Below are 16,124 nucleotides of genomic sequence, written 5' to 3'. Positions count from 1 at the left end.
TTAAAATTCTATAGTATACTATAATTTACATAAATAAAAAAAATTATACGTTGTTAGATGTCGAGGAAATAAACATACTTAATTAATTGTTCAACGTTGTTAATAAATTAATACACATTATATATTATGTTAATAATCAGATATGAATTTAGACTCAAATATCTTAATCATAATTATTAAAAATAATTAACAGGCCTTACTTTAACTTGCAAATTGTTTGCCAGCTAATAGGAGCACAGTTCTTAAGTAGTTTATATGACTTGTGTATAAGTTACATGCTATTATAAAAGCTCGAGGACGTACACTTACAAATTGTAAGAAGAAATTAAACATACAACAACTTTTATTTACGCTAATAACCAAAAATGATGGGAAGGAATTTGATGAGTTTCCTCGGCCTTTTGTTACTATGCTGCATGCATGGTTATTTAGCAGCTGATGATCAATCTGCTCTTTTGGCTTTCAAGTCTCAAATAACTTCTGATCCCTTTGCAGTTTTAGCCAAAAACTGGACACATGGCACTTCATTTTGCAACTGGATTGGCATTTCTTGCAGTAAAAGGCATCATGAAAGAGTGACAAAATTAGTCCTGAGAAGCTTTAGATTTAGAGGTTCAATAGCAAAAGAAATTGGGAACCTCTCCTTCCTTAGTTTTTTGGATATTGGAAACAATACATTCCATGGCCAAATCCCTGATGAAATCGGAGGTCTGAGGCATTTAAAATACTTGTCTTTGCAAATGAATAATCTCAGTGGCGAAATCCCCGGGAGCCTTGGGAACCTTAACATGATTGAAATGCTGGATCTTTCTGGTAATGATTTATATGGACATGTTCCTTTGGCCATCTTTAATAATGTCTCTTTCTTAAGGATTATGGATTTGGGACAAAATAGGATTAGTGGGAATCTCCCAAGGGCGTTTTGTACTAAGTTTCCAAATCTACAAGGTTTATCCGTCTCAAATAATCAATTAGTAGGCCAAATTCCAAGTGGGCTGAACCAATGCACGCAACTTGTTTATCTTTCCTTGTCATATAATCAGTTCACAGGTACGTAATATTAATTCAATTCTTGGACTAATATTTCCTCACTTTTTATCTTGGTTTTATATCCTAATACTTGTTCTATGCATACAAAAATAAGTTCAAGACTTGAAGTTTAATTTGATTTACCTTTGTTACTGATATTCTTAGATTGCATATATGTATGTATTAACAGGAAGTTTGCCGAGAGACATGTGGAATTTGGCAAAACTTCAAGATTTATTTCTTGCTGGGAATAACCTTACAGGTAATATACATAATGAGCAAAACATGGCTGAAGCAATAACTCTTGTGATTTTAGAAAATAAATAAATTTGATAGAAGTAGAAATTGCAAACAAATTTGTAAAGAGTATAACGATGATGTAAAAATATTTATACAATCAAGTCATTACAGGTAACTTTATGTAATAGGCGCGATTGATAATCTTTAATAATTAGAAACGTGTTATAACAGGTTAAATTACTAGGATGATATAAGAAAATTACATTATTAGTACATACTCTCTCCGTCCCAAATTAAGTGTCATCTTAGCAAAATTCACGCCCATAAAGAATCAATAAATATAATGTGAATTTTACTAAACTGCCCCTATTTATTACTAGATGTTTTTTGAGAATTGAGCAATGTTAAAGAGGACTACTTTTGTAATGCTAAGGGCATAGTTGAAAACACTTTTCAATTTTTGTCTTGAATTCCTAAGGCAACACTTATTTGAAACAACATTTTTTTTTTTTTGCTATGGTGATACTTATTTTGGGACGGAGAGAGTATAACTTAAATCCATTTGTAAAAGTCAACATCACCACCTAGAATTTTGGGTAGTATAAACTATTTTAAAACATTTATTTAGTGGGAGATTATTCCCTCTTCATCTTTTGGGCTTGAAAAATTATACCCCTTCACCTTTAGAACGGGAAAATAAATTCCATAAATCTTAAATCAAGGGCCAAAAATGATGTGGGTCATAGCCTGTATTTTTAAAATGTCAAAAATGACCATCAATTAAGATGGACTATTACAGTTTTTTTCAAATAAAAAAGACTTATCTAAAGTACTCAATAATATTTTATTGTATATAACGGAGTCTATTTCAGTTAATTGGTGAAATATTTTGAGGTAAGGAAATAAGACCTTATTCTGCATGAGATAATTTTTTTTTTAATTTTAAAATAATTAGACCTTTTTAAACGGATCAAGACATTTAAATTAAAACTGAAGCTCTAAAAAAAAAACCATTAAGCAAATTGAGATTTTAAAAATGAAAGAAAAAAGCTAGAGGAGGAAAAAGAGAGATTTGAAATTTCAATTTTCTATATACAATATTATCTCTCAAATTCTTTTATTTATTGAAAAAATTGTACGTGTTATATTTCATATATCCTAATTGAGGCCAATTTTTGACATTTTAAATATGTATGCAGTGACCTGGCTCTTTTTGATTGTTAATTTAAAATCAAGATAGTTTATTGTTCCATTCAAAAAGTAAAGAGGACATTGTTTTCCAAGCCCAAAAAGCTAAGAGGTTAAGTGAATTTATTTTGTTTTATTAGAAGAAGTATTCAGCAAAAACATGAGAAGAAAGAAACATCTAACAAGTAACAATCTCTAATACCTAGTAATCCAATATCCTCCTAATGGTTCCTTTGGCGTCATGAGATAAAATTAGAACAGAGAGAAGATTAGCATAGTCTTTGCGCGCACGATGACAATGGACACATATAAATTGAGAAATGGTCCAACTTTAAAAGAAATTTATATATATAACTAGTAGCCAAAAAGAGATTCTTTTTCCTTCTAGCCCTTTTCTTTTCTATTTTATTTTTATAATAAGAATTGAGTGGTATATAAGAAGAAATTAAAGTCTCATAAACTCCAAAGTATATAATTTTTATTTTCTAGATATATCGAGCAAAAGAAATGTGGTAATAACCCACTGCAAGAAAAAAATTGAAATTAGCTACGAACTTTATAGCTAATTCATCGCTAATTTGCTGATTAGCTACATAATTCTTTCGTTGCTATTTTTTTTTTTCAGTAGTGACCGTATAAGTGTAAAATGAATTTGCAGGAAATATTCCAAGTGAAATAGAGAACCTCTCATCAATTCGGAGATTGAGTCTTTTCAGAAACCAGTTGGTTGGAACACTGCCACCATCTCTTGGAAATTTGTCAACTCTAGTGATGATAGACATTAGTGACAATAATATTCATGGTAATATTCCTCCAGACCTAGGACATATTTCTAGTCTTGAAGAACTATATCTTGGATCTAACATGCTATCAGGTGATGTTCCTCTTGGAATTTTCAACATTTCATCACTAAAAGTAATAGCACTTGCGGCAAATACTCTGTCTGGTAAACTTCCTTCAAACTTAGCATATAGCCTCCCAAATCTTGAGGGACTTTATCTTGGCATAAACAAATTTAGTGGTACACTTCCTAGCTCAATCTCAAATGCCACTAAGCTCAATTTTCTTGATCTTGGAAGGAACATGTTTAGTGGAAATGTACCAATTGATCTTGGAATAAATCTCCAGCAGATTCAAAGCATCAACTTGCAGAGGAATCAGTTCACAAATGATCTTTCTACGGGCGAATTGAATTTTCTAAATTCCCTCTCACATTGCAAGTTCTTGAAATTTTTAATGATAGGAGACAACCAGTTTAATGGCAGTCTTCCGAAATCATCCTTAACAAACTTATCGCTGTCTCTTGAGAGGTTCGTTGCCTATAACTGTGGAATCAGGGGGAAAATCCCAGTTGGAATTGGTAATTTAACTAACTTGTCGTGGTTAACACTGGGAGCCAATGAGTTGATTGGTTCAATTCCTCAAGAATTGGGAAACTTGAAAAAGTTGCAAACTTTGAGAATGTATGAGAACAAATTAGATGGGATCATACCTGAAAGCTTATGCAATATCAAAGAATTATACTATTTGGACTTGAGAAGAAATCAGTTTTCAGGGCAAATATTAGGGTGTTTGGGGAATATTTCTTCGTTAAGAAATATTTATTTGGATTCGAATTCTTTAAGTTCAAATATTCCGTTAAATTTTTGGAGCAACAAAGACATTTCAATAGTGAGTTTGTCCTTCAATCAGTTAAGTGGTCCATTGGCGTTGGAGATTGGAAATATGAGGGGTTTAATTGAGTTATATCTATCAGGAAATCAGTTGTTTGGTCAAATTCCAAGCACTATTGGACAACTTCAGAATTTGGTAAATCTTTCATTAGATATAAATAGGTTAGATGGTGCTATACCTAAGTCATTTGAAAATTTGGTCAGCTTGGAAAACTTGGATCTATCGCACAACAATTTATCAGGCCAAATTCCTATGTCATTGGCAAAGCTTGAGCACCTCATCCATCTGAATGTCTCTTTCAATGAACTATCTGGTGAAATTCCAGATGGAGGACCTTTTTGGTAATTTCACGGCTGAATTTCGGTAACACGGAGTTGTGTGGACCCTCTAGATTCCACGTCAAGGCGTGCAAAAACCAGAACAATATGAGAAGAAGAAACGGGATGAAAAAAGTAATACTAAAATTTGTTCTTGGACCTGTTGTAGCTGGAGCCATACTCATGACCATTTTCATTATTTGGTTGCTGAAATATCGAAAGCGAAACGACCAACTTATTCCTTTAACCGATTGGAATGGTCAATCACACAAGAGATTTTCTTACTATGAAATTGTTCGAGGGACTAACAACTTTGAAGAATCGAATTTGATTGGAAAGGGAAGCCTTGGTATGGTGTATAAGGGGAAATTTGCAAATGAGACAGTAGTTGCTATAAAGGTTTTCAATGTACAAGTACAAGATGCATTCAAAAGGTTCGATTTGGAGTGTGAAGTTTTGCGCAATATTCGCCATAGAAATCTTGTTAAGGTGATTAGTAGTTGTGCTAATCTTGATTTCAAGGCATTGGTGCTAGAGTACATGCCTAATGGAGATCTTGATTATTGGCTTTACTCTCACAATAATTTCTTGGATTTAGTCCCAAGACTGAAAATTATGGTTGATGTGGCTTGTGCCTTAGAGTATCTACACAAAGGTCATTCACTTGTTGTGGTCCATTGCGACTTAAAACCAAGTAACATACTTTTGGATGGAGACATGGTTGCCAGAGTAAGTGACTTTGGTATATCAAGCTTGACGGCGCATGATCCAGTAGCGTTAACCAAGACCTTAGGCACCATTGGCTACATGGCACCAGGTGATCAATTTTTTACTTACTAATTTCCTTCTTTAACACTGTACTCTATATGCATATGTACCAATATATGTATTTCGTTTTGATGGCTAAGTTACAAATTGCAGAGTACGGGTCACAAGGGATAGTGTCAACAATGGGGGATGTTTATAGCTATGGTATTTTATTGATGGAAACCTTCACAAGAAAGAAGCCAGTAGATGATCAATTTGTTGGAGAGCTTACATTGAAGAGATGGGTCGCCGAATCATATCCTCATAGGGTCATGGACATTGTGGATGTCAATTTATTTTCAAGAGATGACGATAATGAACATTTGTTAGCTACTGAAAGTTGTTTGAGATCAGTATTGGAAATTGCTCTTGAATGTACCGCGGACTTGCCTCAAGACCGAATTACCATGGATGACGTCCTTGTAAGGCTCAACAAGATCCAAACTCTGCACAATAAACCTTGATGTACTAGACGAAGCTGGGAAGTTGTGGGGCGAATGGGCTGTTTGGATTCCTATGTTTTCTTATTATATTTTAATTTTAATGTTACTTGGGGTCGTTTGGTTGATGAATTAGTTAATACAGGGAATGCAATATCAAGATTGTTTGTACGGGATTAATAAGTGATCTTACTTATTCAAATTCTAAATTCACTTTTGTACGAATGATGTATCATGCTAGGCGTTCGATTCTTCGGTTCGATTTTTTCAAAGTTCGGTTCGGTTTTTTGAAAGTGGACACCAAACACCGCACCGAATTAGTTCGGTTCAATTTTTTGAAGTTCGGTTCGGTTCGGTTTCAGTTTTTCTAGTTCGATTTTTTTCAAGACCGAACACCGCACCGAATTAATAGACCATATTCTTATTGTATGCTTTATTTTATCTTCCCCTTAAAAGTATTATTTGTCTGATAATCATTTATATACATTCAGCTAATTATTTTGATCAAGATGGTATAAAAACCAATCCCAAATTGGAAAAAATGATTTAATATAGGCCATGAGTATTATTGAAGACAAATTTATTTATCCAATTTAAACCTATAGATGTTCTAAATAGTACATCTCACGTCCAAATTTTAATATGATGAACCAAACATCCGACAATAAACAAAATCTTTTTGTGATTATTATCAATTGTCTTCTATTTTGCATTATAATCTCTAAATAATTTGTTCCATTCTTGTAGGTCCTTTTGATTTTTGAATGGAAAATTTTCCGCTGAATCTTTGATGGCTTCCGGAATTTAGCAAATTTCTTCTTTTTATTAATCATATACATTAATTTGGGCCTGAGAGAGTGGATTGAGTGTTGTAAAAAAAAATTGTACTCATGTAGTAAATCTTCAAAAAAAAAAAAAAAAAAAAAAAACTTCGGTTAAACTGAAATACTGAAGAAACGTTGACCCAAAACCGAACACCGAACCGAAACACCGAATTTGTCATAAAAAAAACCGAAACAGAACCAAAACACCGAAAAACCGAAAAACCGAATTAATTCGATTCGGTCCATTTTTTCGGTTTTCGGTGTTTATGCCTAGCCCTATAATTAACCAAGTTCAGAAAAATGCCAGAGAGGAAATGATACATCTTCGATGGTAAAAGTTCATTGATTGATGAATCTATATCTATATATATAAAATAGGAGAGGTATAAGCAATGCGAATAAGCCACTTAGTAATTTTAGGACAATATCTATTAAATTATGTAATAAGACTTTTTTTTAATTAAATATTGTTAGTTTCAAATTCAAAAATGAAATTCAACCTTATCTAACAGTAAGATTAATAGCCTGTTTGGCCAAGCTTATTTTTCCCCCAAAAGTACTTATTTTTCAATAAGAGCTTATTTTAAAAAAAGTGAGGTGTTTGGTAAAAATAAGACTTTTTTTTTTTTCGTGGTTAAAAAAAATAGTTAAAAAGTATTTTGAGAAAAATACACATAGAAACACTTTTTTAAAGCTTGGCAAACACTAATTGAAAAGTTTTTTAAATTAATTGGCCAAACACTTTTTAGCCAAAAAGTATTTTTTTGAAAAGTACTTTTTAAAAAAAATACTTTTTAAAATAAGTTATTTTTAGTAAGATATAAGTCATATTATGTATTTATTCCTCCTTATCTGAATAGTTGTTTTGAATTGGATGTGAGAGCCGAAAATATAGATCTGTCTTGGATGTGAGAGCCGAAAATATAGATCTGTCTGGGATGATAGAATTTTTTGAATTTGGCTTCAAAGATACACATTTTTGAAAAAATAAGTACTATCCTATCTCAACTAATTTGAAAATATAATATATATATATATAGAGAGAGAGTTAAACTAATTAATTTGTTATGAATAAGAAAAAGCGATATATTAAACAAAAGGAAATTGGAAAAAAACTGCCGGCAGGACATTCTCATACCGGTAAGGCTCTATTTTATTTTTGCTTTATTAATTTAAAGAATCTATATATATAATATACTATAAATAAATTAAAGATACAGATGGAGATATTAGCCACATTTATAATCCTACACCTACAATCCTACTCCTACTGTTAACTAATTATTTCAAGATAAACATAAAGATAGCATCTGCAAATTTCTATTGGGTAAACATTTTAAATTCAAAAACAAAGCAAATCAAATCTGATCAAAACTTTTTAATTGAATATAAAGCAAATCAAATCTTACCAAAAGTAAAAATTTTTGAATTCGAAAGGCAAAACTCCTAGCGAGTGCTATATAAAGAGGGGGAGTGAATGGCAAAAAAACTATTGATGGAAAAATTTATTCTTCTTTGCTTAAGAATTTCATATCTGAAAATACGATATAAAATTCTCAATTAGAAATTCTCATAAGGAAGTTTTGAAAATGAGAAGTTCAGTAAATCTAGTTTCCTCCATCTGTATTTTGGTCTACGAATGTAAAAGTGGTTCTCATTTTGGTGGTCTTTTGAATTGTTAAAATGTTAATTTTTATAGGTTTATTAGTTTATTGTGCATTTTCTTTGCTCAAGAAATTGTAGCAATTAGTTGCTTCATTTGCAATTCTATAATGAGTTTAGACGTGTATATGTAACTTATGCGCGGATAAATCATTTTATCGTGTTTTCGCTATAAATTGTTCGACTTATAGTTACAAGATTATTAATACTGACTAATGTATCTTCATTTATTGCAGATTTATAAAGCTACAATAAAGCAACGGATGAAGCTTATAAATTGAGACTTTTGAATCAAGAAATGTAGGTGGTAATGCTTTAATAGCTTTTCAGTTGGTAAATTTACATAGCTTTTCAGTTTCAATGCTTTAATAGGTAATTTACTAATGTTGATTGAGCTGTATTTTGATTAAAGATATCATTTACTTTTATTTTTCTTATATTATTATTATCATTATTATTATTATTTAATTTCGGGTCTGGAAGATATACGATCATCATGGACGTTCTTCCAAACATGCAAACATCACACATTATTTGAATGTTGAAATACAAAATTTAGAAGTCCTTTTTTTTTTTTTTTTTTTTTTTTTGGAAAATTTTAAGATACCCGGAATGAATTAACTATGTAATGTCTTTCTAAAGTTGCGAATATATTTTTTTTTTTTTCAAGAAAGAGAGTTCTTAAGGTACCTAGAAGAATTAACTATTTTATTTGTTTAGAAAGTTTCAATTAGTCTGTAATGGGGAAAAGGAGAATTCAAGAATGAGAGTACTTAAATCTTTGGCCCATAAAATAATTGATTAGAAATATCCCCTTTCTTTACGAATTTTCACGATAGGTTTACTATGCTTAGTATTTGATCTTATATGTGTCGGTCATGGTTTTGTATTTTTGCTTTACTTCCTTAATTTTGTTTTCTTAATCTTTTTGATATCAGTTTAAGGATTTGGAAATTTGAGTTATTGTGCAAAAAAAGGATGTAGCTTTGGGTTATTAAAGAATATCCCAACTCATATGGTTTTCTCATTAAATAAATGTTATGCTAGGAAGATGGGTTATTAAGTAAGAAAAAAGAAATTTAGTTTTGTGTTACTTCTCGACGGTGAAATGAGACTTGGTTATTCCTGCCTTCCAAATACTTGAGAATTTTTTTAAAATTATGATGAGAAAAGTCATATTATAAGATAGGGTCTTTACCAAGAAAAAAAAAAAACAGAAAAATAGAACAAGCTCTTATTGCCCTTTCCGCCAGAGCTTCACGGGGGTTGCCCCGTTCCCCAATCAGATGTTTGGATGTGAGCTATACTCCGCGAGGAGCCATACGAAAAGCATCTTGAAGCTTAGTAATTTTTGGCTTGAATTCTATGTTTGTGTTTAAACATTCATTTAATACCTATTTGATTTACTTGATGACCGCGTTGTATTAATTTTCTATGTTTTGTGTGAGAGAAGCCAGGAAAAAACGTATATAAGACATGACTCATGAAATTAATTCTACATTTCAGAGTATAAAGCCTTATGGAGTAAATTTTACCCTATGACCTCACTTTATATTCTTGATGTATCTTCGGTCAAATTATTGAATGCATATACGATTCATCTCCTTTAATTTGATTGAAATTTTGGTATAAGATATATTATATTAAGAAATAAGATAACAATGACATTTCATTTAAAAATTTCAACAAGACATATAAGAATTTGTCATGATTAATTTTCTTTAGGACCGCCGCGCTCGCGCATCGCGCGGGTACGAATACTAGTAGGAAGAAAAAAGGAACAACAGGAAAAATGACGCCTACATAAATAATTCACATATAAAGAAGAGCAAACATAACATAAACTTCCTTAAATAATTGAAATGAAACATTTTCAATCTCTTAAATTTTACGTACTAGCCCAACTATTTTTCCGTGAAGAAAATATGTGACAATTCCACTATAGATTTCAGCACTACCATTTAGTTTGTCACAACATTTTGCAGAAATTGAGTTAGGATCTTCTTCAGTCGTAAATTAACATCTTCCATGCTAATTCTCTCTTCAGGCAAGTCATTTGTGCATTCAAGAGCTAATTCCATGATTAATCTAAAGCATCTCTCTTTAGAAGCAAAATTTTCTTCGTCCAGTGAAAATAAATTAATGTCCACTACATCCACCAATCGGTTTGGTAATGATTGGCATATCCATCTTTTCAAGGTGAAGTCTCCAACAAATAGATCATCCACAGGGCTCTTTCTTGTAAAAGTCTCCATTAACAAAATACCAAAGCTATAAACATCTCCCATGGTTGACACTCTGCCTTCTGACCCATACTCTGCAAAGTTTTTCACGTAATCCCATTAATGAAAATAATTAACGTCATTTAAAATTTACAAATTAACTTGGTAATAACATTTACCTGGTGCCATGTAGCCAATAGTACCCAAAGTCTTGGTATGTGCTATTAGTGTCTCACCTGTTAGAAGTTTGGATATCCCAAAGTCACTCACTTTTGCCACCATATCTCCATCCAAAAGTACGTTACTTGGTTTCAAATCACAATGGATGACTACAAACAAATGACCTCCATGTAAATACTCCATAGCAGAAGCTACATCAATCATAATCTTTATTCTTTGAGTTAAATCCAAAAATTTGTCCGGAGAATGAAGCCAACGTTCGAGGTTTTCATTGGGCATGTACTCTAGCACCAGAACTTTATAATCAAAATTGGCACAACTACTTATCACCTTAACAAGATTTCTATGTCGAATGCTACGTAAAACTTGGCACTCCACATCAAAACTTCTAAATGCATGTTGCAGTTCTGTATTGAATACCTTTATTGCCACAACTACTCCATCTGCAAGTGTCCCTTCGTACACCAAACCAAGGCCTCCCCTTCCAATCAAGTTTGCTTCATCAAAGTTGTTTGTCCCTTGAGCAATATCATGGTACGAAATCCTCCTATGTACTTGACCAAATGTATCAACTATTGGAAGTTCCCTACTCCTTTTTCGGCATTTCAGCAACCAAATAATGAAAATAGTGATGACTACAACTCCTGAGGAAATTGATACAAGAACAAAAGTTAAGACTTTTCTCTTTTTTGTTTTTTTAAGGCTATTGACTCTGCATTGCATCACACGGAAGCGTGATGATCCACATAATGCAGGGTTACCCATAAATGATTCAGCTGTAAAATTTACGAATGGCCCTTCATCTGGAATTTCACCTATGAGTCCATTGAATGAGACATTGAAATACGTGAGATGTTGAAGATTCCTCAAGGACTTGGGGATCATGCCTGATAGATTGTTGCTAGATAGATCCAAATATTCCAATGAAACCAAATCTTCAAATAATTCAGGTATAGGACCATCTAACATGTTCGTTGACAATGAAAGGCTAACCAAACTTTGTAGTTGGCCAACTGTGCTAGGAATTTGACCAGAGAACTGATTACCAGATAAATGTAATATCCGCAAACTCCTTGAGTTTCCCATTTCTACTGCAAGAGATCCATTTAGAAAATTGGAGGACAAATTGAGAATTAAATAATCTTTGTTCCTCCAAAAAGTTGATGGAATATGGGAAATTAGTGCATTGGAATCTAAGTAGAGTTCTCTTAAAGAAGAAAGATTTCCAAAGCAGCTTGGTACTTCCCCAGAAAGTTGATTTTTGCCCAAGTCCATGTGGTACAAGTTTTCCATGTTACATAAGCTAGTTGGTATAATTCCATCTAAATTGTTCTTCTCCAGTCTAAACCTTTGCAAACTCCTCAAGTTCCCCAAATCTGGAGGAATCGTACCTGTAAGCTTATTGTATCCCAAGCTTAACCACTCCAGGTTCCTCAAGTTACTGATGTTAGTTGGTATTTGTCCTGTGATACCATTATTACCGGCAATGAAATATTCAAGGGAAAAGGACCAGTTGCCTGAACCTAAGGATTTTGGAAGACTTCCACTAAATTGGTTACCTTCTATTTGAACTATCTTCAAAAACTTGCAATTAGATAGTGAGGTAAGAAAACTTAACTCATCCATAGATGGATCATTCATCAATTGGTTTATATGCAAGCTGATGAACTGAAGCTGTTGTAGATTTCCAAGATTCATAGGTACATGTCCACTAAACATATTGCGGCCAAGATCAAGTTGGGTAAGTTTGGTGGAATTCACAATGGAGGTAGGAATCAGCCCGGTGAACATGTTTCGTGCAAGATATAGGCCTTCAAGATTTGGAAGGCTATGGCCTATGTTTGAGGGAAGTGTTCCTGAAAGCTCATTCGCTACAAACGAAATCCTTTTTAGTCCAGAAATATTGAATATAGGTCTTGGAACTTCACCGGATAATCTGTTTGGACCAAGATATATTTCTTTCAAATTTACAAGATGTTCAAATTCCTGAGGAATGCCACCATGTAGACTGTTCTGACCTAGGTCTATCATCTCTAGATTTGACAAATTCCCAATAGATGGTGGAAGATTTCCCACCAAATTGTTCCGTCGTAGACTTATTCTTCGAATTGCTGATAGGTTATCAATTTCACTGGGGATATATCCTGTAAAATATAATGTCAAATTGTGTGATTACTACACTAAAAAGTCCAATGTTGTGTAACAGAATTACAATACTAAGTTATTGTAAATAACAGAAAACTGTTAGTTGTATGCTTTATACTTTTATCTCCCATAGTTCAGTAATCCTTGTAATCTGTTTCAACGTCCTCTTGAAGATGAACCATAACAAGCCTAGGAAAGGTTTTCTGTTTAGGGCATTTAAATTTCAAATATTGGTTCTCTAACTTAGGTCAATGTCCGCTAGAATGCTTTTAATCTTGTTAGAGATTTGTATGTATAGAGAAATGTTAATGTTAAAAAACTTAAATTATTGACCTTGGATTGAGACGGGGTTAAATTGATCAACATTAGATATTGAGGACTTATATAGTAGACACAAGGTAGCATTATGTTTTTTGTTGTTTTTTGGAAGTGAAGAACAAAGAGTTATGCTATCATTTTTTCTATTACCCCTTGAAATGCAAATATTAATCTCCTAATTGACTTGAAGAGTAAGTTTGGAAATGTCAAAGATCTTTAATGCTATGAGGTGAGGAGTTTACATTTTCCAGTAATAAATGTAGTAGTAAGCAGATTCTGTTTAGCCTATCAAAGTTGTTAAACTACAACAATCTTTTGAAATTCGATACCTATTGATTCGATTAATCCAAATTCACAACGCATAACACCCATTTTGAAACTAAATCAAGATTTTCGCTAACAGTGTTCAAGATTTAATAAATATAGAATTACGTACCTGTCAAGTTATTCCATCCAAGAAAGATATCTTGAACCTTTGACATGTTCCACATGTCTCTCGGTATATTTCCTATTAACATATAATATCACAAAAAAAGGAGGATTAATTAATTGAAGAAGAAATTACTAAAAGTAAATGAGAAGCACAAGTTAGTTAATTACCCGTGAATCCGTTGTAAGACAAGGTCAGGGCTTCAAGTTGGGTGCATTTATCTAAACCACTAGGCAGTTCACCCACTAATTGATTTTTTCCCATGAATAGATATTGCAACACTGGCAGATTAGTGCACATATCATTTGGCAAAGTCCCACTTAGATGATTGAAATTCAAATCAATGATAATTAAAGAGGAGATATTGAATATAGACAATGGAACATTTCCAAATAGATCATTCTCAGAAAGATCAAGAACTTGAAGCCTTGTGAGAAATCCAAGGCTTTGTGGGATTTGACCAGTGAGATTATTCATTTGTAAAGACAAGTATTTTAAACGCCTCAGACGCCCGATTTCATCGGGTATTTCACCAATAAAAGTGTTGTTTGCAATATCCAAAAAACTAAGGAAGGAGAGGTTCCCAATTTCTTTTGCTATTGAACCTTTAAATCCAAAGCTTCTTAGGATTAATTTTGTTACTCTTTGATGATGCTTTGTACTGCAAGAAATGCCAATCCAGTTGCAAAATGAAGTGCCTTGTGTCCAGTTTTTGGTTAAAACTGCAAAGGGATCAGAAGTTATTTGAGACTTGAAAGCCAAAAGAGCAGATTGATCATCAGCTGCTAAATAACCATGCATGCAGCATAGTAACAATAGGCCAAGGATACTCCTCAAATTGCGTTTCATTATTTTTGGTTATTAGTGTAAACAATATTTGTTGTATCTTTTCTTCTCACAATGTGCACGCTTTTATAAGAAAAATTTGAAATTATGTCCTACATGTTATAACTGTAATACTAGGTCGCAGACGATATCTACTTATTTATTAACAAAAAGGAAGTGATTATTATATAAATGAAGGAACATATAACATAGGTTTGAATTAATTAAGTCAATAATTTTGTGACTGCTTTTTATAAGGAGCGGCTAATTTCTTGTCAAAAGCTAATAAAGTTACAAGAAGATTGACTACATTAATGCAGACTTTCATAGCATGAAGAATACCAATTCATACACCAGATTAGTTTGGTTACACTTCAAACCAAACCACCATGCAACATCATGATTTCAAGTTTTCACCGTACAACAATCTCATATTGGACTTACTATTTTAGCAATATCCTCTTATACTCTTTGCATTAATTTTCTTTTCAACTCTACCCTTTATCATATTTTGTCTTCATCATATTTTAAGCCAACTCCTTTTCATCTGTACTCCTCCTTGTGGCTATACAAGTACTCCTTCTCGCCACTAATTTCCACCTTTTCTTCGTTTTATTTTTGGAGCATTTCATCTATAATTTCTAAAAATTAAATTGTTTTAAAATTGAAGTCCGTATTTACACCGAAAATTAGAAGTGCTTGCTTCATATTCCAAACTCTTCATTTATTTGAATAAAAATGACATACATTGACTATATCATCAATATTGCATCCGTAGACGGTAATACAAATAACCTCATATTCTGGATTTTAGAATGATGACTTCAAGTGGTAATAACTAAATTCTAAGTTTAATATTTATACATATATATTTAATGAATATATTAATATAAATACATTGTTTGAAAAAAAAATCTACTGGTCCGGTCGAATCCGTGTCTCCGTTTCTAGCTCCGTCCTGCATCATCTCTTGGATTTTTTTGATTAATATTTTGTTATGTATCTTGCATATATATTAGACTTCTAATAGCAAAACATGTCAGCATGCTTACTTTTGACAAGATTGACTTTGAATCCCCAATTAGGAACGCATACATGAATTGGATATGATAACTTTCCCAATAGAGACTACCTCTACGGTAAAGACTCCTTCAAAGTGCAACATAAGCCATGCAAATTACTTTCGACTCTATTTTATATAAATAATAAATAATAATTGACTATCTGCAGATTCTGCAGTAGAAGTTAAAATACGCCAAGTAATATAAAATTGGCAAACTCCAATTTCTATTTTAGCAGAGAGATGCAGCAAGTCTTTCTGAGTTTAAATTGGATTTAGCCCATCAACTTAAGCAAGCACAATCTGATGAGTTTATCATAACAACTGAGCAGAATTTCTTTCAAAAATTGACTGAGTAACTTCGAATGAATCTGCATCGTGTATTAATTATAGTGATGATGCCATGCAATTTACTAATTCAAGTTCGTAATTACATAATTTTCGTCAAATTAAGAAAGTCTTGAGCTCTTGTCAACCTGACTTCCTTTTTACCATTTCCTCCCGTTAGGAATGATCTTAACCCTTCATATTTCTTGAAAAAAGAAAGAATCCCAATTAATCAGAGGCAGATTCAAGATTTGAAGTTTATGAATTCCTACACCGACCTCAAGTTAATATGCAATAATAATTGGATTGACATGCACATATTTATAGAAATTTAGTAAATTTAATTTCTTATGCTGTTAGGTTCACGTGAACCCACATATTACAAGTTAGATTCGCGGATTTGACCATAACACTTAACATTCTTTTGTCAAGCATC

The 16,124-nt window shown here is 32.5% G+C and overlaps 3 protein-coding genes across 3 annotated transcripts; 2 read left to right on the top strand and 1 right to left on the bottom strand.

The window, feature by feature from the left end:
- Nucleotides 1–365: 365 nt before the first annotated feature.
- Nucleotides 366–4,476, top strand: LOC132031735 (LRR receptor-like serine/threonine-protein kinase GSO2). Its single transcript, XM_059421658.1, has 3 exons — nucleotides 366–1,050; nucleotides 1,220–1,291; nucleotides 3,116–4,476. The coding sequence occupies exons 1-3, from the start codon at nucleotides 366–368 to the stop codon at nucleotides 4,474–4,476; spliced, it is 2,118 nt and encodes a 705-aa protein (XP_059277641.1).
- An 80-nt stretch (nucleotides 4,477–4,556) lies between these two features.
- LOC132031734 (probable LRR receptor-like serine/threonine-protein kinase At3g47570) lies at nucleotides 4,557–5,719 on the top strand. The gene is made up of 2 exons (XM_059421657.1): nucleotides 4,557–5,265; nucleotides 5,370–5,719. Exons 1-2 carry the CDS (start codon nucleotides 4,557–4,559, stop codon nucleotides 5,717–5,719), a joined length of 1,059 nt encoding a protein of 352 aa, XP_059277640.1.
- A 4,423-nt stretch (nucleotides 5,720–10,142) lies between these two features.
- Nucleotides 10,143–14,325, bottom strand: LOC132031733 (probable LRR receptor-like serine/threonine-protein kinase At3g47570). Its single transcript, XM_059421656.1, has 4 exons — nucleotides 13,647–14,325; nucleotides 13,483–13,554; nucleotides 10,583–12,727; nucleotides 10,143–10,498 (listed from the first exon to the last, which is right to left on the bottom strand). The coding sequence occupies exons 1-4, from the start codon at nucleotides 14,323–14,325 to the stop codon at nucleotides 10,143–10,145; spliced, it is 3,252 nt and encodes a 1,083-aa protein (XP_059277639.1).
- Between the last annotated feature and the right edge of the window lie 1,799 nt (nucleotides 14,326–16,124).

This window comes from Lycium ferocissimum, chromosome 9 (genome assembly GCF_029784015.1).
Source record: "Lycium ferocissimum isolate CSIRO_LF1 chromosome 9, AGI_CSIRO_Lferr_CH_V1, whole genome shotgun sequence".
NCBI classification, from domain to species: Eukaryota; Viridiplantae; Streptophyta; class Magnoliopsida; order Solanales; family Solanaceae; genus Lycium; species Lycium ferocissimum.
The sequence above is the reverse complement of the archived record's forward strand: the minus strand, read 5'-3'. Positions and strand labels throughout refer to the sequence as shown.

Bases quoted from the DNA above. Each gene is read 5' to 3' on its own strand.
- LOC132031735 (XM_059421658.1), top strand. From the start codon at position 366: ATGATGGGAAGGAATTTGATGAGTTTCCTCGGCCTTTTGTTACTATGC. The intron at 1,051-1,219 runs GTACGTAATATT...ATGTATTAACAG, and splicing joins GTCATATAATCAGTTCACAG to GAAGTTTGCCGAGAGACATG. The intron at 1,292-3,115 runs GTAATATACATA...ATGAATTTGCAG, and splicing joins TGCTGGGAATAACCTTACAG to GAAATATTCCAAGTGAAATA.
- LOC132031734 (XM_059421657.1), top strand. From the start codon at position 4,557: ATGAGAAGAAGAAACGGGATGAAAAAAGTAATACTAAAATTTGTTCTT. The intron at 5,266-5,369 runs GTGATCAATTTT...TACAAATTGCAG, and splicing joins CATTGGCTACATGGCACCAG to AGTACGGGTCACAAGGGATA.
- LOC132031733 (XM_059421656.1), bottom strand. From the start codon at position 14,325: ATGAAACGCAATTTGAGGAGTATCCTTGGCCTATTGTTACTATGCTGC. The intron at 13,555-13,646 runs GTAATTAACTAA...ATATGTTAATAG, and splicing joins GTCTTACAACGGATTCACGG to GAAATATACCGAGAGACATG. The intron at 10,499-10,582 runs GTAAATGTTATT...AAAACTTTGCAG, and splicing joins TATTGGCTACATGGCACCAG to AGTATGGGTCAGAAGGCAGA.